This window comes from Pyrgilauda ruficollis, unplaced genomic scaffold (genome assembly GCF_017590135.1).
Source record: "Pyrgilauda ruficollis isolate IOZ18807 unplaced genomic scaffold, ASM1759013v1 scaffold42, whole genome shotgun sequence".
In the NCBI taxonomy this organism is placed as follows: Eukaryota; Metazoa; Chordata; class Aves; order Passeriformes; family Passeridae; genus Pyrgilauda; species Pyrgilauda ruficollis.
This window is the reverse complement of record NW_024525712.1, coordinates 971901-995583: the sequence shown is the minus strand read 5'-3', so window position 1 is coordinate 995583 and position 23683 is coordinate 971901. Positions and strand designations below refer to the sequence as shown.

Sequence of the window (23683 nt, the reverse complement as noted above, 5' to 3'; positions counted from 1 at the left end):
TTTCTAGGTTTTCAACAGCATAAGGAAGATGCTAATGCTCACTACTGCTAAAAGAGATCCAAATCCAAAAAATAAATAAGTATTGGGTAAGCATATATTTTTTACAAATCAGTCTGCCAACATCAATATTATATTTACACAGCTGGGATGTGTTCATGTTTTGTAAGAAGTAGCATGAGATTTGGAGACAATCCAGAACCTCTCAACTTCTAAAAGCTTCCTGTAGAAAGCTTCTCAAACTTCTAAAGCTTCCTGTACAAAAAATTTTTGCCATTCCACTGACTGTGAGAAACACAAGGAACTTAAAATTTAGTCCTTTAGAAAGTTAACTTCTCTAGGAGATCACTGGTCCATTGATGATGCCTGGTCTAAAGTGGAGCTCACTATAACTTTATGAGAAACACGGATGCATTTGTCACATTTACAATACCATCATAAAAGGTATAGGTCCACCATTTCTGAGGCCCCTAAAATACCACAGAGGATCACCTTTTTTTGGTAGATTTATATTGTGAGCTTTTTGATGCTTTTTTGTTGTCACTTCCAACAAACAACAGATTCTTTTAAGACATTACAATCTAATTACAATTAAGAGACCAAGTACTACTTTTGATTTTTTCAATTAAGTAAATGCTGTCCTCTAAAATACAGGAAAGTAAATTAACAAAATGGAGGTACATATTATCTCTGCCTTTAGACTAACAAATACAACATCACCAAAACTGAAGAGACTGAACTTCAATAAACAGCTGCAGTTGGACAATGATGAAATTAATATATTGTCACGTGGAAAAAACCCACCCAGAACAGACACAGTACTTCTGGATACTGCTGAAGAGACATTAACTTAATGATGCAAATGCAAATTAAGTAGATAGCAGAAATGATATCAAGCACTGCCTAAACAATACAGAAAAAAAACCCCAAAACATAAAAGCAAGTAAGCTTAAAAGGATCACCCTTGCCAACACTATTACAGAAAACTTTCAAAGACCAGGTAAATCATAGCACACATTCATATACAGCTTTTTGTATATGTTAAAATCTTACAGTTTTTCAAAAGAAGAATAGTTAGTTTTTCATAGGAAGAGTATATTCTGTAAAATACAGCACAATACTGTCTGTCAGGCAAGATTCTAAGACTGTAAACTACAAAAGGTCATTTTCAAGGTTTTTAAAATAATATAAAGTGTCCTGTTCAAAATATTCTTATACAAACTCATTAGAAAACTGTATTTGGCTATACATGGCTAAATCTGGACAATTAAATAATTTTAATTGATATCTTGGCATCCTGACAAATAACTAACAGATTTTGATCAATATATCACATACCACTGCTGCTGTACTGTGACCTCATTTGAATGACCACTAGAGGATGCTATGAGAACAATTAGATGAAGGAAAAACACACACAGAATGTATCCTGCCTATAAAATAATTTCATTTACAAAAAAAGTCATCTTATGAACTGTTCCAAGATTATTAATGTTGAAACTAAGAGTTATCTTGAGAGCTTTTCAAACATTTGGCAAAAAATATTGTACCTTAGAAATTCATAAAGGCACATGCTTTCAAAAATAGCAAAGAGTAAGTTTACATCCTTCTTCCATGTGAGGGAACAATTTATAACAGAAAAGGTTATACTATTTAAAGTACTCTTATATTTAAAATAGGAAACAAGAATCAGCTTTCTAATCAAGTAGTTCATTAGATGAATATTCCTTTGGGTATTATACTTCATAAGAAAATAACCTTAGATATAGATGTAAGATAGAATTACAGTTTAATAGATGGTAAATTATTCAGTTGCATACTTACTTCATCCATTTTCATGCAAGTGCCAAAATCTGCCAGCTTCAGATGCCCATACTTATCTAAAAGCATATTGTCAGGCTTCACATCTCTGTGTATCAAGCCCATGGAGTGAATTGCATCAAGAGCAAGAACCACTTCAGCTGTGTAGAACTTGGCCCATTTCTCAGGCACATCGTAATTGCTCATAAGGTTTACAAGATCTCCGCCTGGCATGTATTCCATTACCATGTACAAATATTTGTCATCTTGAAAGGCACAAAATAGCTGCAACATTAAAAAAAAGGAAAGGAAAAAAATGCAATTATTTTTCAGACAGCTAGGGAAAGGAATAAAGCCCTTTATCTTGAAGTTTCATTGAACCTGAGAATACTTTTTCAAGATTACTTTTAATATGCATAAAATATACATTTTTCTATTAACTATGAGAGTACCTTGAAATTTACTGAACTTCAGAAACCCCTCATTATAATTTTTAAGACAGTATAAAAGTATTTCCTGATTATTTTAATAATATAGGCATCTATCTATCTATCTATCTATCTATCTATCTATCTATCTATCTCCATGTTTCCTGGCATTAAGAAGTGTCACTGAGTCAAAATGCAAAGTAACAAATCTGCAACAGGGAGCATCATGTTCTGGATTTGAAAATAGATCAACAGTGAGCAGCATCTTAGACTGTTTCCAAATTTTCTATATTACAAATTCCTTACCTCTGTACATGTTTGCAAAGTCACTGCTGATTTTGTCAACACATATTGAAATAAGAAATAAAAACAAAATGTTCCTGAAGAAAACTAACACAATACAAAGAAACGGTCCTTAACAATAAAATACTAGTCTGGTATAAGTGGCAGTCAGTATGTTTCCTACTAGCATGATAGTGAAAGTAAATTCAGTCTCTTTAAAATGTATTTCAGACCCAGAGTGCTGAAGTTTTAGAGATTCCACTTGGTTATCACCAGGTCTGAAAATAGCCCAGTCCAGCAAAAAGCATTACTATCAAATGTTCAGTGACTGCGGTGAAAAAGTCTCTGAAAGTCTCACCTTATTTCTCAGGGAAATTACCTTAAAAACTAAAATCATTCACATCTTTAAATTACACAAAAAATTAAAAGGCAATTAAAAACCAGGATGCATGGAAAGGATGAAGTCAGAATCAGGGAAACTGGAGGATGAGGAACCATGAAAGGCAGGTATGTTATGGAGATTTGACCTTCAGATCAAAATTACTAGCATAAGTAGTGACAGAAGACCTAGATTAGAAATATATATTTTAATACATATATGCTGCACTGTATTTGCTTGCACAAATGGATAATATTTCCAATATATAGTACAATAATTGATTGGGCCATTAAAATCCAAATGAAGATTCAAAATAATCTCTATTTTATCACAAGTAGAGATAGTAATATAATAATAAATAACAGCACTATGTCTTTATACAGCACTTTAGTTATTGCTCTCAAGGGATTTAATAAAAAAAAATTTAAAACTATCTAGGGCTCTTGTTTCATTTCTTTTTCAAATTAAAAACTAAACAGAGAGAACCAGCATGATCTGTCCCAGTTTCTAGATCAGAACAGGACCTATATTTTCTTCAAACCAGCTCAATGTCTACCCCACTGGACCACATCACCTAAATATATCACACTAATACACAATCATAGAAGGCACAATTGCAACTACACTTTAGTTCATTTGCTGTTTACAAATGCAGACACACATTTATATCCTGCTTGTGACTCTTTCCTTTGAAAATCGATGCCATGCATTTCTCGTTACTTTCAACTGTATGTGAAAAATAGTTCCTGACAATTACTGTTACTAGAACAAAGAACTAAGTAAAAAAATCATCTATTTGTTTAAGTATTTCTGTTGAATATAGGCAAGAGCACAAAATGTGCTCAATGAGCAAAACATATTTGTACACCGGAGGTAAAGTGTTATGAAAAAGATGGAAAGCTTCAAGTCAGTCTTATCAAATATAAAGAAGCATAGAAATATATATGAGAACATTTAAATTAATTATAAGGACTAACAATTTCTCCAAGCACACATTTTCACTACTCCTTTTGTTAACTGGCGCTATTTACCAGTTACAACAAATGGCAATAATCAGTACTGATTGTTCCCAAAGGCATAATTCACATTACAGCATCTTGATGACACATGTCACCAGGCAGCTGCAAGTGACAGCGTCCAAGACCAGGGGAAGAAGTCAGCTCTCTGTTACTGGACATGCCGAGTGCTGATGTGAGCTCAGAACTGACCACTATGAGAAGATGGTTTCAAGGAAACCACTGCTACAGCCCCTGTCTTGCAGGAGACCAGGACTGCACACTCATCCATATATCAAACTGCAGCTGAAAAGACAGTGGCTATTTAAAGCACTCTTAATACCAATTGCCTGTGATCAATTGACTGTATCATGAGGCCATTTGTTTCTACATCATCATCACATTTGTTTCTACATTCCTATACAGAATTTTTTACCGATGGAAAGATAACTTCCTTATTTTTCCAAATAATTATGTAGGCATTTCAAAAATCTATGTAATTCTGTTTTGTGATGAATTTGTAGTAACTAAAATGCAAATTAATCTACTTTTTAACACAGCCAAATATACAAAACTTAGTGAAATTGCTGTAAAAATATAGTTTTAAAAGTAAAAATCTGAACCTAAACCTTGATTTGAGTTTCAATGTAAATTTAAAACCAGCTCAGGACTGGGAAGTATTTATGGCCTCATCATTACTACTGCTATTGTTGCCATTATTTTACTTTTACACATCTTCCTTACCTGAACCACCCACGGGCTGTTGGCAAAGGCCATGATATCTCGCTCTTCCCAGAAAAAGGCTGAATCTGATCTCTTGATCATTTCAAATTTACTAAGCAGCTTCATTGCATAAACCTTCTGTGTCATTTTATGGCGAACCTGTTGGTTGAGAAAGAAGAGAATAAACCTTTTTAAAACGTCTTGTTAAAATCTGAGTACCAGCATAGCATGTTTCTGCTATGTGCAAACTGCTTTCTGGGATGCGATGCCTCCAGGTCTTCATACACCCAATTTTCTACACAGGAAGGATTTGAGAACTTCCAAACCTCAAAAGAAAAGTTTAACACCTGCTCAAAAAACCCCACCATAGCAGGAAATAAAGTCTAACTCTGCTTTTATTTTCTTATTCTGAACACTGTCTTGACATTGAATTCATCCATGTTAGAAACTGGGCAAGCAGTCTGCTTCAATCTCTGCCAATTTTTATTTTACACCAAAACATGATTGCTCCTATTTATTTTCCTAAGCAGTTTATAAATTAACTTTAAATGGTGCAAAATTAATACAATAAATCCTGTTGGAAAACTGGAATTAAAGCTTTTATTACAAAATATGAAAATATTTTTGAAAACTTCACCTGAATTCAGACATGAAACCAAATCCTTAAATTGCACATTGCAGTCATTACTCAGCTAATTAATCATGTGATGTGATATTTTATGAAAAACTATTAAAGTAACAGGTTTTTAACATTCTTGAGTGTTTCTTAAAGAAATCAAGGTGAGAAGTATTCAGCTGAAGTTTGAGTCATCAGGACCTTAAGTTTCTGCCTATTTTTTTCCTGTTAAAATAAAAAATTCAGGACTACTTTTTGAAATCAATTCATGAAAATTGGGAAATGCACCAGAAACTGAAGTTATGATTTTCTGGTGCATTTAAAACCTCTCACATCTAGTAAATAAAGCAGATCTCCTAACTTCTTAGTTTTGCACAATATCTGAGTTTAATTATGTTACATGAAAGAATGTTTAATAGGCTTTTCTGAACAGCTGTAGATGCAGGTCCATGACACCTGCAGAGCAAAGCTTCAGAGGAGCACCTGTTTGGTCTACAGATCTGGCAGCATCAGTCTCCTGCTCCTGAGGAGCTGCAAAATTTAATACTGCTGAAGGAACCGAAGAAGCATCAGGTGTAGGGGTAATCTTGGAAAAAGCAAGAACATGAACAGAAAGAGGATTATTTAAGGAGTTGCTGCTCTTGAAATTGGGGCTTTCTGCCTTCAAGATATAGGTGCAAAGGTTTTATTTATTATTAGTATCTTGCATAGCTAAACACTAACAAACAACCTTCTCTACAATTACATAAAAAAACCTCCAACCTAACACCAGAACAGAAACATGGTATCCATGTGCATTAACAACTCTGTAAGTATATTTTAGGGCATTAATTAGTCAACTAGTGAAGGTGTCCTAAAACAGGATTTTGAAATCTAACTTCTTCCTACTTACTAATCCCACATGGGAAAATTTACAAAGACTTGGTGGTACACCACAAACTATACTCCCCTAAGTAGAGCTTTTGTAATCCTGCCCAAAACCAGAAGAAACACAAAGACCAGAAACCTCAAAAAGATATTGTTCAATTGAAGATGCACTTTCTGTGAAATTTCACATGGAAGCTCTGCAATGTATTTAGTAGTTTACAATTCCTGAAGTCAGTGTGTACACTTGCCTAGGTGCAGTTAGAATAGCTGCCTGCATTTAGAAAAACAACTGTCTCCCATGCCTTGAGGAAAAAAATTCTTCAAAGTCATCACAGCTTGAAGGAAGCTCATATACAGTAGAAACAAAGTGAAGAGGGGTGGGGGGGCTCAAAATCAGTCTGTACACCTGTCTAAATAGGGCCAACAGGTTATTGGCTAAATGATTTCTTGAGAAAGAATCCCGTCTTGAAATTTTCTCTGTACAAAAACAAAGCAATAATAAGTATATTGGCACAGTCAGAGACTAAATATGTCTTGGCACTCCTTGCAGGTGAGCAGACCTACCGCTGACATTCCTCCTCCTATCAGCACCATGGCCCCTGGAGACAGCCTTTTGAGCTGCTAGTCACTCTGCTCTTTATTCAGAGCTATATTTGTACATACAGATATTAGCTCATACAGCAGATTATTCATGTATTAAACTGTCATGATGTTTCAATTTCTTCCAACTGTTAAAATGAACTGCCAAATTTAAACTGCAGCTCACCAGAGTAACTCTCAAAATAGGTAGGAAAATCCCTTCATGCCATTAGCACTGAGTAACATGGCCTTGTTTAACTCATGAAAATGCATTAAGAAAAAAGAATTTCACTCTACTCTGCTTCAACAATCTAATACTTTCAATAAACAAAATGCCTCCATAATTTCCCCAGCATTCACATGGGAAGACAATCTGCAGGCAAAGAAAATAACACATCGATTTGAAGTTATCCGATTTAGTACATAGTATTGTAATGATACTGTCTCTTTTATGATTTTGAAAAAAATTACGATTCTAGAGTGGAGTTTTGAAATGAACTCTAAGGCTTGAAGTAATTACAGGTATCCTAAAATAACTAATAAAGCTGTAAGAAATGACTACAGATAGGGTATCAAGTTTTATGTCCTGACAAATTTTCAGGTAATAAAACATGACTGCTTTATCTGCTTTACTACAGAACTGTATATCTGCAGTGGATGGGGAATTAAACCTAATAATCAAAGCACTTAATGAAGAAAAATAAACCAGCATCTGTTTACACAACTATGACAACCAGTGCTTTGCAACACTGAGAAATCAGACAGTAAAGACTGTCACTCAGACCATCCTGTAGCACCCAAACACAGGGAAGTGTTAACTTTGCTTTAGTTTTCTCTTGCAGTGCATGAGCAGGTCAGTCTGCTGTGTCACTGCAGCATTACAGTCCTTCATGGTTAGACCTGGGAGAAGGAACTAAGGATAAGTTTCAATTTCAAATCAAGATGATTTTCCACAAGTGAAAACAAACAAGAGGAACTCAGGATGTGCTTTCATAAATAACTGTTTCTGCATAAACCAGAAGTAACATGTTAAGTACCATAATTCAATTTTTCTGTCTGCCCTAGACACCAGTCACTTTTATTTACGGCACTGCGTAAGAGAAGAAGTCATCTGGCAATCATTTTCTCAGTTTTCCCTGTCAGTACAGACCCAGCAAAACCAAGACCAGAGCACAAGTGCAGAGTTTAATACTTCTGGATTTGTACGGAAATTGTTTCTCCACCACAGTCAGATGCTCAGACCAGAGTCATCTGATCTGTCTTTATTGGACTATTTTCAAAATTTTTTGGAGGGGAGAGGAAGAGGAAAAAATCAAGCCTTTTTAAAAAAATCTTGTAAGACACAACAAAAGAGAATGTATTTCACTTTCTTGACAGAATCTGGAAAGCTGGTTGCTTCACTTCAGTTCTTCAGCAAGAAAATGTTATACTGGAGCGGAAAACTTATGGAAAATAAAATTAAATGAACGAGGTCATAGCTAACTATCTTAAGTTGCAAGCATTGCAAGCCAAAAAATGAGCATACTAATATAATCATTAGAAACATATAATAAATATTTGTGCTACGATTCCTGTGCACAATAACACATACCAATAACACAACATTCATTAATTTAACTCATGTACTCAATCATGTTTTATTTATGGTTCTTTCTGTATTTAATCCCTACTGAAGCAAATTTCTATTTTGATCACAGAAAGCGTTGCAAAATATTTTCATTACCGCAAATCCATTATCTGCAACAGTGGTGACAACATTTTGAATGGAGTAGAAATAGATAGAGCTTAGCTCAATAGTTTAAACTTGTACCATACCTTGTGAGGCAAAAAACTGAGGTATGTATGTCCACATCAGCAGCTAATATTAGTTCAGATCTGCAGTTGTATTTATTAGCCCACTGCTTCTCAGCTGTAAGACTGCATAACATTGTGATTTCTACTTGTATTTTTACTCTCCAGAAAAAGTGTTCTTTTAAATTGACATGAAGTACAGAAGAGCTCTATATGAACACTCAGAAGTTTTGTTCCAATACCAAGGATTCTTGCTTTTTCTGAAGGGCTTATTAAAGGTTTTTTAAAAACCCCCATGACAACAACATAACCCAAACCCCATCATTGTACTAGGCATTTTGTCATTACATTTAATGGTCGAGCAAATGAAAAATAAAGTATGTCTTCAGATCCCTCAAAGTGCCCAACTGCAGTATGTACACTACAAAAAATTATCTCTTCTTAAAAATTTAAATTGTGTATGACATAGTGAATTAAGAAAAAGAGTTTCCAAAACAAATCAGGACCTTCTATTTGAAATTAATTGTTAAAAAGAAAATAAAAATAATTTAGAAAAACCCTTCTGTTCTTAAGAAATACACATATGAAAACAATTACTTTTCATTTTTGAAGCACATCAAAAATATACTTCTCTTGGATGCTTCCAGGAAATATGAGTGTGACATCTAAAAATGGCACATGATTTTTGTTATTGGGACTTGCTCTTTTTCATCTCCTACCCCCTCAACAAATGGACAATGAACACTGCTCCTTACGACTTGATTTTTCACTGACTTCACATGTCAGTGCATAAGGAGCATCTCTATTCACTGCTCCATATGGACTAATGCAAAGACACAGATGTCTAATAAAAGACTTTAAAATAAACCATTTGATGTGACAGTCACTGAAAAGACATGGACTAGACTGCTTTCTTACAAACACCCTGCAGCAGCTCCTTCACAAGAAAGTAAGGTTCTGCTGCAGGTTTTGTTTTTTCTTTAATTTCTTGCCTATAAAGATATAAAATCATAAAAGGATATAAATATACATAATAATTCTTTAAAGCCTTGCTAGAGAATGAGGATTTTTGGAAATACTCCGTTCCATATTTCATTCACTCTTCTGGACAAAAACAAAGTGTAAATGACCCTTACAGAAAGAAAGATAAGAGAGTGCTACATTCTTGTGCTACTAGACTTGGATGAAGTTGTCTTAAAAAATGACATAGATGAATAAAAATTAAAAAATTAAATTGCTGATTAGATGTTGCTATCTACGGTATTAATCACATCTACATTTGCAAATTACCCAAGCGTCATGTAAATTGTTAGTCAGAGGGTTTTTTTTTTCAAGTTCCAACAAATTTCAACAACATTAATACGGAAAATACAAAGATTTTTATAAATGGATCATAAATTTATTGCCATTATACGCTGTGTCTCCTATAAGCCCTTCACAGCTTAGATCTTACCATATTCCTCAACAAAACTCCAACACATCTTTGCATTTTCCAAAATGGTTATACATTACAAGACAATATGATTTTCCCAGCTTCCTATGCAAAATTACCACAGAGCAGTAAAATGCCAGCTCCAGGTCAACAAGTACAACCAAAAGAGTAATTTTTGTTACCTTGTGGTAACAAGATAACAAGCTTCAATTGCAGTACATTAGTTGCTCCCCTTTCCAGTGAGTTGCTTCATACCTCTCTTCCTCTAAAAATACTCACCCAGAAAATACCATGGATCAGCTGGTGCACAGTTATCTGTTAGCTCATGATAACTTGTCCCTAATGTTTGCATTCTAGATTCTACCTGGCACTTACATCCAATACGTATTTCAAAACTGACATATCAATCCATCTCATACATAGGTTCACATTTTTGTGACACTTATCAGACAGTAGGACTTGGAAGTCCTGGAAAAATCAAAATTAAATTAAAAGATTACATGTGATACATCAAGTTACTTTTTGTAGTGTGATTATCTTTTTTTATAACAGAATTTCTCTGCAATAGAAATTTTAAAAGTAATCTCATTCATACTTTAGATATCATATTGCATACAATGTCAAGTGGACAATGTTATGGAAGGAATCTTTTAAAAATCCTGTGAGTCATGTCGCTTAAAATACATTGCAAGCATCACAATTACAAGAACAAAACAAAAATCTTTTTTCGCAGTGTTCACCTGCTCTTTTGTAGAAGGTTTCATATATTATCATACAGTGATACTTGTGGCCAAAAAGATTTAGAACTCCCATGAACTGCCGTTTTGGTTTTGATCAAAGGATAGAAAACATTCCTGAGTTCTTCCCTTCCTATCCATCATATTTTAAACTCAGATTTACTGTTTACTATGCACAGAAACAATCTCAATACAATGAAAATTACACTTGTTCTTTTCAAGAAGAATTTTAAAATATAAAACATGAAGATTGAGGAAGGTTTTGGCTAAAGCTGTTAATCTGTCTAAACATTAAATCATTACATTCTTACCAGCTGCACTTCTCCAAAAGCCCCTCTTCCAATCACCTTAACAACATCATAGTCTTCAGCTTTCATTTGTAAAGCTCGGATTTTTTCCACAATCTTCTCATCTAAAACAAATCAAACAGAAGTTGCGATAATGCATGCATTAACAGAATACAATTTTAACTATTCATTTACAGTAAAAATAAGCTATTTTTATTCAAATGTTTAGAGCCTTCTTGGTAATTCTTGAAATCTGTAGTCACTATTAATATCCCCTTTCATTATTCTTTGGAAACCTTTAGCTGTCTACCTTTAGCTTTAACAAATGAAATATCTTTCATATTTTGCTGACTCTCATTTCACACCTCTAATAATCACTCACAAGCTTATGGGAAGATTCTGGAAGAGAGCCAAAGATGCCTATCTGGAATTTTCAGTCATTTCTTGCTACCTGCTGCACTCCCAGGATCCACTGACACTCCACTGATAATGCCAAGGTGGAGTATGTGGTATGCAAAAAGCACTGCAGGTGCAACCTGCTCCTACACACCTGGAGGGTTCAACAGCACTCACATGGCAAGAAATGTGCCATGGTAACCTTCATGGACAACTGCAGATCACACAAAGATCTGGCACATCCACTCACCCATTCCATACGAAACACTGATTCAAGTTTACTTATGTGTATGGAACTGCTGGCCATCTCACACTGCTTTTTTGGTGTTCACTGCATGTGTAGTTCTACACTTCTTAAAATGATGTCTACAATGCTCTGTTCAGCATTCTGCAGAAAAGCACTGCCTATCAGTACGTGTCTTATCGGCAGGTGTGAGAATCTGTAAAAGGGAAAACAGTGAAATTCTGATCTCTGACAAGTTCTAAAAACACACAAGGTCCTAGAAACTCTTTGTTCTTGTAAATGAAGCATGCTATGAATGCATTCCCAGCTAAATGCATTTTTTAAAATCTATTCTTATTATGAGGACAAAAGATAATTGAATCAGTGAATGGAATCCATAACACTGGAGGTAATCTGAGGCATGACAAGATCCTACACACACTTAAAGGAAGAACAAAACAAAGCAAACAGGTGGCTGGAGCAAGAACTCTTCCAGGGAAAAGCATGACATTGTATGGAAAGCTGTGGATGCTTATATTCAGAGAGGGGTAGAGGTTTACACTGCAAGATCCCTGTTAAGGGTCAAATACTATGGAATTTTATCCCTAGAAAGGCATTAAGGAGGATCTCCGATCTGAATACAGGGGAGAAAAGGATGAGAAATACAGTTAATCCAGTATGACATTAAAGATGACATGGTCTAAGGGAGTTAATGATAAGAACATCTAGTAAATAGCTTAACCATTCCTACATATGCATGAAGAGCAACTTGGCAGGTCACAAGCAATCCAAGATGCCTGACCATCAGGAACACTTTACTTCTTCCAAACAAGCAATAAGCCAATAAGGCATTTTACTGAGTCCTAACAACCCTCAAAACAACCACCTAACTCACACCAGAACGAGCTCTCCTTCTGCATAGAGTCCTCTGAAATCAAAAGATGTTAAAGTACAAGACTTAGGCATAAGAAGTGATACTTGTTTTTCAGTTATGGATCACATCACTATCTGTGTGTGTCGTACAACACAACACAGGGATTTCAGTAGCAGGGACCCTTATGTCTGAGTAGGAGTGCAACAGAAGTGGACAAGGAGGCATTCTTGATTTATGACTCAAAAACAAGAATGAACTGGCTCAGGAAGACAAAGTCTGTGGCAGACTTGGCAGAAGCAACTGTAAGATGATGAAATTTAAGACTCGAACAGACCTGAAGATGGAAAATAGCAGACCTTGGACTTCAGGAGAACAGACTATGGCTCGTTCGGAAAACTCACTGGCAGGATCCTGTGAAAAGCTGCTGTGAAGGGCAGAGGAGTGGGCTGATCTTCAAAGATATGTTCATAGCACAAGAACAGTCTGTTCCAGTTAGCTATCGAGCTGTTCCAGTTAGAAATTGAGCAAGAATGGCAGGAGCCAGTTGCCTAAATGGGCAACCTCTGCCTCAACTCACCACAAAAGGTAAAGGTAAAGGTAAAAGGAACATGAAAGCTGAGTTGGGTTACCCAGCAGGAACCTCCCAAACCAGAAAAGATGGGATTGGGAAAACCAAGCTCAACTGGAACTGAAACTAGCCAGGATTATGAAGGGATACAAGAGACTCCAACACAACATCTGAAAGTATCTTTATAGTGAAACCATGCTGACATGGACTGCACAGAGGAATTAGCAGGCGAGTGGACAAGTTGCTGCAGTCCCAGCCAGTGGTTTTAAGCTCAAAGCTGACACACTGGAGGACAAGGTGGCTTCTATGAGTGACCCAGACAGGATGAGTAATGAGTTGACAGGAAGCTCACAGTTCAACAACAGCAAGTCCTGTAGCTGGGATTGAACAGCACCACACAATGGAATAGGATGTACTCACCAGCTAGAAGGCACCATGAGAAAGAGGACCTGATAGCCCTGGTGGACAACAAGCCAAGCAGAGAGGAATGAGGAGCCAGCTTTTGCAGTGACTGTGTCACTGTGTTACATGCTGGTAAATGCACAGCCAGTAGATTGAGGGATGTAGATTTCCTCCCCGATCTGTCCAAATATGGTTTGTGAAACCATATTTGGAATATTATGACTAACTTTGGGGTCCTCAGTGCACAAAAAATATTAAATATTCCCTAGCTTCATGGAAGACCACCAAGATGCTCACATGATGCTCAAGAGAAGCTGAGAGAACTGGAATTGCTCGGGTTAGGGATGGATAAATGGTTGGTCTCAACAGAAGCTGAAATGAGGTTTTATTTCTAAGGGGTACAAAGTGAAAGGACAAGAGTCACCAGACACGATGAAATACCAGAAATCCTATTTTGTAGGAAAAGAATAGTAAGAACAGAGGAAAGGTGCAGACTGTCAAGTGGAACTAAAAAACTCCATCTTTGGAAATTCTCAAAATTCAACTGCACAAGAACTTAAACGATCCGATATAACATCAAAAGTGGCTTGACTTTGAGCAGAGAGTTGGACCAGCTGACCTCCAGAGATCCTTCCTAACCTGTGGAACACAAAAACACAACTGGAAGTTTCTTCTGAGGAAAAGACTGGATGTGACATGGAAGGGGAGAGATTAATGTTACAATGAGGGAATGATCTGCTAGTAAAGTTGTAAGGACAGAGGCAATTAAAATCTCCAAAAGTAAACAAATCTGCTACATTCAGTGTACTTATAAGACCAAAGTAATCCAGTATGCCAACAGAAAGAGGAGTTGAGAGAATGTTTTTTCCATACAGAATAATGAAAGCCTAGACCAAGAGCACAGGAAAGCAACAGTGCTTCACCCACACCAAGTATATTATTTTTGTTAATAGTATTAATTAATTTTGCAGATTGCAAAGGGAATGCTGTGTTTGGAACTCCAGATCACAAGCCCTGGCACTAGACAAGGAAGATAAATACAAATTCACAGGAAGCAGCAGTAGAGAGAGAGTATCAGCAGACTGAAAGTGACAGAGAATGTGCAGTTACATGTTTGACTATAATGTTACATCTCATGAGACACAGGAATGACATGAATTTATTTGAAATGTTTCTGACATGTTTCAATGTTTTCAAATATGTGAAATGAGCAGGGATCTAAACACATGAAAAAGCAGTGTGCAGTTTTACGCAGCTCAATATCTGAGAAGAAACTCACAGGAATACTTCTGTATAAGGTAGAAACCATAAACAAAGTTCCTACAGCTCCAGTGAAACTCTTCAAGCATTAAATAAAGAAAACAAGCAATGAAAAACCCAAAAATATATGAAAAAACCATCAAAACAACCTAGTTTTATCGTCCCTGTGAAATGCTGAGATGGAAAATCCTACTTGCTTAGAATAAAATAGAATAGAACAGATTATAGCCCTTTCAGTTCAAAGAGACCCACAGTGACCACCACTGACGATTTCAGGGTTGACCAACAGTTAAAAGTTGTTCAATGCCTCTTAAACACTGACAAACTTGGGACATTGATTGTCTCTCAAGGAAGCCTGTTCCAGTGTCTGACCACCCTCACAGTAAAGAAATGTTTCATGACGTCTTGTCTGAACCTCCCCTGGTGCAGCTTTGGACTATTCCCATATGTCCTGTCACTGCATCCCCAGAAGCAGAGCTCAGCACCTCCCTCTCCACTTTTCCCCTCTTTAGAGAGCAGTGAGGTTACCACTCCTTTAAAATTTAATAATCTCAGTTAATAACAATATCACATAAGGATGCAAATGTTGTGAAGGTATCTGTAACACAGATGGGTTGTCTATTTTGGCATAAAATCTTATGGATATGGAACAGATAATCAACGCATGGAAGGAAAAAACCTGGGGTGCAAAGACAAGCTTTGATTAACCCTGAAGCCACATCATAATTGCAACATACTGGATCATAAGATTTAGTTCACATATCACATAATATGATCTAAGTCAGGGTGCAGGAGACCTTTCCAATAGCAGCCTTCTTATAGTGGTCTGAACTTTCAGATTTCACACAGATGAGTTTGAAAGTTTTGGTATCTGTTTGCATGTCTCATGAATTTGCAACAGCACAAAGCCCAGCAGAAGGAAAATGTTATGTTAAAGGAAGATATTAGATGGACACCCCAGCCCCAGGATGCAATGGAATCTTATAGAAATATTGTGACATTTAAGTAAAAGTCCTAAAACATGAGAATACCATCACCCGTGACTCAGTTAACACAGGAAGGACCAGGAATGTTAGATACAAAGAGTCTTTAAAGACAACTTTTGATTTACTATTTGAAAATGGCACTATAACTTTTAAACAAATTAAGTTTCACTTTCTGAAAGGGCAGAGTGTTTGGATAAGTCACTGACAGCTGGCAGCAAGAATGCGGCTGAAGGTTGCAAACGCTTGTGAAAATTGAAAAAATACCTGTCTAGGACAGTAAAGAGGGATGGAGAGGAAGGAAAAACCCAAACTTTTCTGCCTTTTAAGGTAAAAAAAAAGTTCATATGCAGGTTATTTTCTCTAAAAAAAAAAAAAAAAAGAATGCGTATCAAGCAGTTCTGGGGAGAGTACATATGATGAATAAAATTTCAAGGGAGTGCAATTTTACCCCACAGATCAGACACAGTCAGTCAACGAGTGCTGCTTTGAAGTATGTTAAGGCAAAAGTTGCTGCCCTAGGCAGAAGTCCATCCAGAAGCTAAACTGAAGTACAGCCAGGAAGTGCTGCAATATCACAGCTGAACAAAACCAAACAGAAAGCACAACAGAAAGAGTGAAGTAATGAGGGGTGCATCCATAGTGTCTGGTCAAAGGTGTGTGAAGAAGAAGAAGAAAAAGAAGAAGAAGAAGAAGGTGCTGGAGGCCTTGCAGAATCAGGAGGAACAAGAAGGCACAGCTCCAGAAAGGGTAATGCTTCCTCCCTCAGAGAAAGAAAAGGGGAACATAAGAACTATGTTCTCTTGCATAGATGGAAAAGAGCAGAACACAGGGAAACAGAAAGCAGCAGCCCTCTCTGGCTTACAGAGAACACATCCCTAATGTAATGAAAATAAGCCTGATGGCAGGGCTGAATTGCTTTGTATCTACCAAGTACCCAAAAGGGAATGTGGTTAATGACACTGACATATAACTTGTTTATACATCTAAGACATTCTGTCTTACACACTGTGGCTTCCATGCTCTGCTTGGGAAAGTTGGTTATTTGATACCTCTCCCATCCCTACTCCTACCAGAAGAATATCATTAAGAACAGAACTGGAGCCCAGCCTGCTAAGGCGACTGTGAAGACCTGGCAGGGAGCTGCCTTAGAGAAGCCAAGAGAAAACCAGAGGAGCAATTAGCTCCTTAACTCAGTGGAAGTTCTACAGTGCACTAAATTTCCAAGATAGCAAATGGCATCTGACATTTCATGAGTGCTGCTGACAGGAAGCCCAGAGCACACAGAGCTGCAGCCCTGGGAGGCACTCACACCACACCGCGTAACACCAGTTCCTGTCGGTAACCACAAGGCTGGGCAGGATTCAGCAACTTCAAATGACATAACAAAATGCAAGGGAAGGAACCAGAACTGTTGATTTTGCAATAAATTAATCTTCCAAGTAAGCAGTGTTTTCTTGGAGAGGAAAATGGCCAAAGGAACTTTCCAGGGAGTTTATTCAGGAAGTCTAGAAAAACTGGTGCACAGGTGTCACATGTCTACTAGAAGTCCCTTCTACTGTAAATGCATCCACTGTTACTCCACTCTGCAAGTCTGCCAACCTACATAACATCAGCAAATCATTTTAACAACACAAGTTTCCAACTGTTGAGTGATGCTTAGTAATGCATAGAAAATCACCAATCCATTTAGGGAGTCAAGACTTCTGGGTTGTACAAGGCCTGTTGATGGTACCCCTCTCTATGCTGCTATTTGGACTTGCTCAAAATCCATTTTTCCTGCCCTTCTATTCATGATGATAAGATGATAAATGATTAAATGTTTCCAACTATTGCTTAAACCTGTTATTTAACTATTTCAGACTAAGTTGCATCTGAATGGGAGACCACCAAAAAAGGCACAAACCACTAAGACATGATTTAACACTTGGCAAATCTTAGACAGCAGCAAAAATTGACTTGGAAGAATTTACTCAACCTATTGTCTTTGCCTGGATGACAGAAGAGGAAAAGACCAAGAAAGATTTGTTACACCAATCCCATGCTGAAAAACTTAGCTTCCTTTTCTAAAATAAGCAAATTAGTTTTTGCTCTCAGAGGAGCAATGAGATTCCTCTCATTGTTTTGGGAATTAAATATTGCATTACACTTTTCTTTTCCATGAATACGCTAAGAAACAGAGCATTTAAATCAGAACCCAAACAGCTGATTAAAGCAACAGAAAAGGAACAAAAAGACTGAAAAGGAATGGTTGTATTATGTCGTATATTTGATGTGCCTCTTATAACAAACACAGGCTACACTTTGGTCCAGTACCTTAAAGAAAGTGGTAAGAAATCAGAATAGTAAGGCAAAGCAGGCAATTAAAGAGTTTCTTTCATATTAAACAAGTGAAGAGGTTGCTTCAGCAAAGTGGTCACAGAAACAGAATACAGCTAACTCCTATGGTATGGACAATTAATAACCTGCCTTTGTGAAATAGTTGAAACATTTGAGTTTCAGCTTGCAATAAGGAGTAGAGCAGAACATAAATTAACATCTCAGCTGCAGAGCTAGATATTTCACTTTCAAATTAAAAAAAAATTAATAATAAAACATTAACCTGTATAGTAATAACTTGATGTAGGTTGGAAGCAGGGTGTATGCAAACCCCTGGGATTGTGGTGGGAAAAAGAAAATTCATCTCTCAAAGTGTTATTGTGGAAGAACTAAGTGATTAAACTGACTGAAAGTGTGATGATTATTTAGTGTTTGCCACAATTTCTGCAGAATTGTGTAATGTGGATGAGAAGAATCACAGTGACTCTGCCTTAGCTGCCTCACTGTGCAGCACATGTAACTCCCAGGAGGCTCCGCCACCTCTCCGTGCTGGCCTCAGGAAGCCTTGGGGAGGGATGCAGGCTCCAGGCCCCGGGCACAGAGTGCTCATAGAGTTTGTCAGAACCTTTTGACAGCAGTTCTCAGCTAGGCATTTGTGGCAGTTCTTCAGATGCTGAGAAAAATCACAAGAGACAAGAACTCACTGTTCCTTACCCTAAGAAGGCAACAACTTACAGTTCCATAAATTCTCAATACAGTTCCCAACTTTTCTTCCAAGCCCTAGGTGGCAAGAGACTTCAGCAAGCACGTGCCACACTCTTTCCAGTGATACTTGCTACCCTCAGAACAGTTTCCAAGAAGGCCTGAGCTATGGGTTTAGCAATTTTAAACTGCATAAAATGGCGATGTCAATAAGAACCCATTTGTTGTCCTGTTTTTTCATGTATCTGAGTGGCTCATTTTGTGCTAGCACAAGTATCAGTGAAGTGAAATGAAAATCAGAAACTGGTCTTTGCTTTTAATTTGCCTGACTAGTTTTAATAAAAAGAAAAAATGAAACCTGACTCTCTGCATTAACTCTGCTCAGCTCCCCTGTGTGGTATATAACAAACCATACAACCACCTGTGTCAGAAAAGATTTGAAATTAATCACTATGGCAGGATTGAGTCTTTCTTTTGCAATATCAAAATATTACCAGCCTCAAATGTTTACAAAATTCTCATTTCACAATTTATTTTTTCCCCAAGTGTAAATCTCAGAAGATATGCAGCACTATTTTTATTCTCTCCCAGTCAGTACAGAAACAGGAGAGAAGTTACATGCGTGATTCTTAAGAAAGATGCATTGTCACAAGATATGTTGACCAAAATAGTCAGGTGTTGGATGCTATTTTAGAGTTCAACAGGTAAGGATGAAGTGCACCCTTAAAAACTCAATATTAGCTACTGTGAATTTTTTTGTAACGCATCTCAAAATTCTTTCAACTAGTATCTGGCTATTTCAACAGTATACTGTCAGCTGATTTAACAATAAAAAGGCAGTAACAAAATTGTGAACAAAAATGTATTTTCATGTTTGACATTGCTGGTAGCCCTCACATCACATAAAATACTTAAAAATATTTACTACAACAATGACAGAGAACCTAGAGGAGGAGAAGGAGCAACAGCCTTCAAAGAAAGGGAGACAGACAGCCAGAATGTTCAGGGGCTGCAGAAAACAAACAAGCAAACAAACAAAAACCAATCAAATAACAACCAAAACCCCAACCTGTTCCTGAGGCTAAACTGTTTTCCCACAGTTACTATTTCTAATAGTCAAAAGACACTGGTCTTCTGATCAGAGAGAGGCTTCTAATTTTGTTCTACTGCAAAAATGGTAATGTAAAAGCAAAAATGACCAGCTTATAGAATTTGCTGATAAATGTTATTTATGTCATTTTCATAGGGGTTTCCCCTCACTTTACACATACAATGCTCAGTTGCAAATAACAAAGGTACTTAAAATGCTGTTACAGACCCTTTCTTTCATAAATATCTGCTTGAATTCCTTTGAACTCAAACTGAAAATAATCCTAAGGTATGTCTCTATGTCCTAATCTGCTCTTTCTTATTTACTGTATTTTAAGTGATTTCTCCAAATGACACTTTACTGGCAACTGTAAAAGTTGTATGTCCATCTACGGGGCTCTGCTAAATCTGATGGAGAAGCACTGAATTCCAAAAAAAGAACTCAACACAAATTACTTCACCTGCCACTATTCAAGTGAGGACTGTGAGTGGATATTCCAAGGAGTCCCAGGGCAACACAGAGCAGACATCTTAGCAGTAAAGAATTTAAAAGGAGTTGCTAATAAGACTGCATCTGCAGAAACCTAACCCAAACATATGCAATAGAAAAGGGGTTTTTTAAAAAAAATATATATCTCAAAATAAACTCACTACAAAGCATAGCTATTCCAAGAAGGCTTACTCACTGCAAATTACAGAATAATCTGCTATTTTTACAAGAAAAAATGTTCTGCTTATATACAATAATAGAAAACACTTCAAAACCCACAAAATACAGCTATTCTGATGTAGAATCATATGCTTAATAAACTCCAAGATCCTGTCTACAATTAATTTGGGGAGAATCACAAACACTTATGCAAAGGTTCAAAAATGAACCCACAGATTTTAAGGTACAACAATTTAGTTTTAAAAACCCACAGAGGGCTTCTCTGATAGATTAAATATGACTATACAAACAATGCTGACATTCAGTGTAATGAATTAAAGAATAATAACTAGGATATACGTAGCAAGTTATGTAGCTACACATATGTAAGATAAGAAAATAACATAAAAGGGATTTTCCCTTTTATGTTATTTAGGAAAATAAAAATCTGGTATTTTCCAACATATTTTCACAATATAACAACTCCCTCAACGAAATTTCTCTGTGTAATAAATGGTCCTCCAAAACCTTCTGAAGCTCAGATTTATAAAAATTAGTAGAATAACCATGAGTAATGCATTTCTGACCATTCCACTTCTTATGACTGAGATCACAACAATGTCATTGTTTAAGAGTCACTTGCAACTTACATCTATTTAAAAAATTATCAATGTTCTTGTTCTTCCTCAGCGCTGGATAATCCAGATCAAGGACCAAAGAATTCAAGCCATCCTGAAAAAAAAATAAAACCAAGTTAATTGAATTCTAAAATCTTAATTAACAACTTACTTAAAATTACTGCACTGAGACTGAATACATTATTCAAGCACGCATTACATTCCTAGTAGGCAAATCAAACAAGCTCTCAAGTATGTTTATAAACCAGCAGAGGAGCCAACACACACTGACTGGCTCCAAGTTCTATAAACAGTACAGCTATATTACCACTGATTAGTGGCACTGGAACTTAAACTGGAGTAGTAGTTTTAATCTTAAATCAGTAAGTAATCTTACTCATTAAACACTGATTTAACATACTGAGTTCAGACAATCCATTTTTCTTACTTCTGTTACACTTTTCCTGCAAAGACTTTATGTTTGTATATCCATATTATTGTTTTCATCAAAGTCTCTCTACATTCTCATTCTGGACATTCAAAAACCAACCACACATTTTTCTTGGAAGCAAGACATGGCCTAAACCTAAGAAGACAATTCACCATGTAATTCAGGCTCACAACACCAAAATACCTTTTCTAAGTGACTCAACAGAAGATGAGCCAGAACTCTACATGCCGTTCTGCTACCCATTATCAATGCCTCAGCAGAAAACAATTGAGACTTCTAAAATGGCAAGGGATGAGATCACCAAAGCTAAACTAAAAATAGTATTTTAAATGCCTGTTACAAGACTTTACTCAATTCCATCTTTCTGCAACCTGGAAAAACTTGAGAAAATTACTCTTCAAACACAGAGACCTCTCCAGTTACACAGGGACAAATAAAACTAAAAATTAGTTTCAGATACTAAGGAGTATACACCATTCATTGTCAGCAGCTCCAGTGTTCAGCCAGAACTGGCAGCTTTACTCATTGCCCTAAGAACAAAATCCTGAGACTGCTTTTTCAGGTTTTTGAGCCTTGACAGGGCATCACAGAGATTTAAATCAGAGACCGCATCATGTTTATTAATAGGCAGCCAACAGAACTAGACAGCTTTTTGGACTTCTTCATAACTGAGGCTATAGCTAACAACCTGCTGATTTTATATTTTTTATTAATATATCTGGGAAGGTTTAATTTATTGCAAATATTACTAAAATTATTACAATATTCATTTTAATAACATATCGGGAGAGATTCAAAGGCAATGCCTAAGGTTATTAAATACATTTTGAATGCCACTTTGTCCTAAATAAGCTCCTACAAAAATAAGATCACCTCATCCATGGCAATATCAGTTTACACCACAAAACACATTAATGGTCAAGACAATTGCCAAAATGAAGGGATTTTATTCATTTATTTTTGCCTCCTGACGAATGAAAGTGTCTTGGAAAGTGTCACAGACACATTGATGGAGTATGGGTTAGACAAATGATTAAAAGCTGGTTGAAAGACTGGGCCCAGAAGACTGATCAGTGGCACAAAGTCCAGTCAGAGCTGGTCACCAGCAGTTCACCCCTGCACTGGCACTTCTCTTGGACAGAGAAGGTTTTCACAAAGTTCAGTAAGGGGAAAAGCCAAGTCCTGCTGCTGGAGAAGAAAAACCCCAGGTACCAGGTATAGGCTGTGGCCTGACAAGCAGGAGAGCAGCTTTGCAAAGAAGCACTAGGGGGTCCTGGTGAACAATAGGTTCCTTTCTACTCTGCACTGATGAGGTCCCATCTGGAGTGCAGTGTTCACTCCTGGTCTCCCAAACCATCAAAGGTAGGGATCTACTGAAGTAAGTCCAGCAAAGGGCCAGTAAGATTAAGGCACTAACACATTTCTCCAAGGAGGAAAGGCTCAAAGAGCTGTGACTGCAACCTGAGAAGACTGAGGTCAGGAGAGCTCATCAGTGTCTGTAAGCAGCTGATGGGAAGGACAGAAGGACAGAAGAAAAGGCACTGCTCATTGACAGGACAAGAGACAATGGACATAAGGCAAAACATACAAAACTCTATTTGAACACCACACTTTTTTCCTTCTGAGAGTGGTCAAGTACTGGAACAAATTGCCCACAGAGGCTGTGGAGTCTCCACCAGTGGAGACATTCAAAATCTGACATGGCATGGTCCTGGACAACCTACTTTGGTAGACCCTGCAGTGAGCAGGGTGTTCGACTAGACAATATCAAGAGGCCCTTGCCAATCTCAAACATTCTGTAGCACCTATGATATTTCCACTGCTGCACAGAAAAAAGGCGGAATTTTACTCTTGACTCCATGTAACCTTAACTGTTATAACGGTTTTACACATCAAATTTCAGAACTTCCTACCAGAAAGAAGTATAAGACAGTGTAAATAAGCAAACAGCAAGTCAGTCAAGAAGGCACAGTAGTTGCTTTAATAACAGTAAATATAGGAGTTATTTCAGCCTTGACCATAACAGCTCCTGCAAGACAAATTAAGGAGAAAGGAGTGATGCACCAGGACATCATACTCATCTTTCAAAGGGACAGAAGACTTATTTCTAATTTGTATGACACTTTCACAGAAGATACAATAAAACCAAATCAAAGTAACAAAGTTATTATATACTTATGGATTACTCACTACATGAAATGCACCGTTAATGCCCAATAATCTGGACAAATCCAGCA

The 23683-nt window shown here is 36.8% G+C and overlaps 1 protein-coding gene across 3 annotated transcripts in view; it reads right to left on the bottom strand.

The window, feature by feature from the left end:
• ROCK2 (Rho associated coiled-coil containing protein kinase 2) overlaps positions 1–23683 on the bottom strand; it is a 103302-nt gene that overhangs the window by 41734 nt on the left and 37885 nt on the right. For all 3 annotated transcript variants that reach the window (XM_041477905.1, XM_041477907.1, XM_041477908.1), the window contains exons 2-5: positions 21029–21110; positions 10938–11038; positions 4626–4763; positions 1822–2082 (exon numbers count right to left, since the gene is read on the bottom strand). In XM_041477905.1, coding sequence (XP_041333839.1) covers positions 1822–2082; positions 4626–4763; positions 10938–11038; positions 21029–21110 — 582 coding nt within the window. The remainder of the gene's footprint in view (positions 1–1821; positions 2083–4625; positions 4764–10937; positions 11039–21028; positions 21111–23683) is intronic.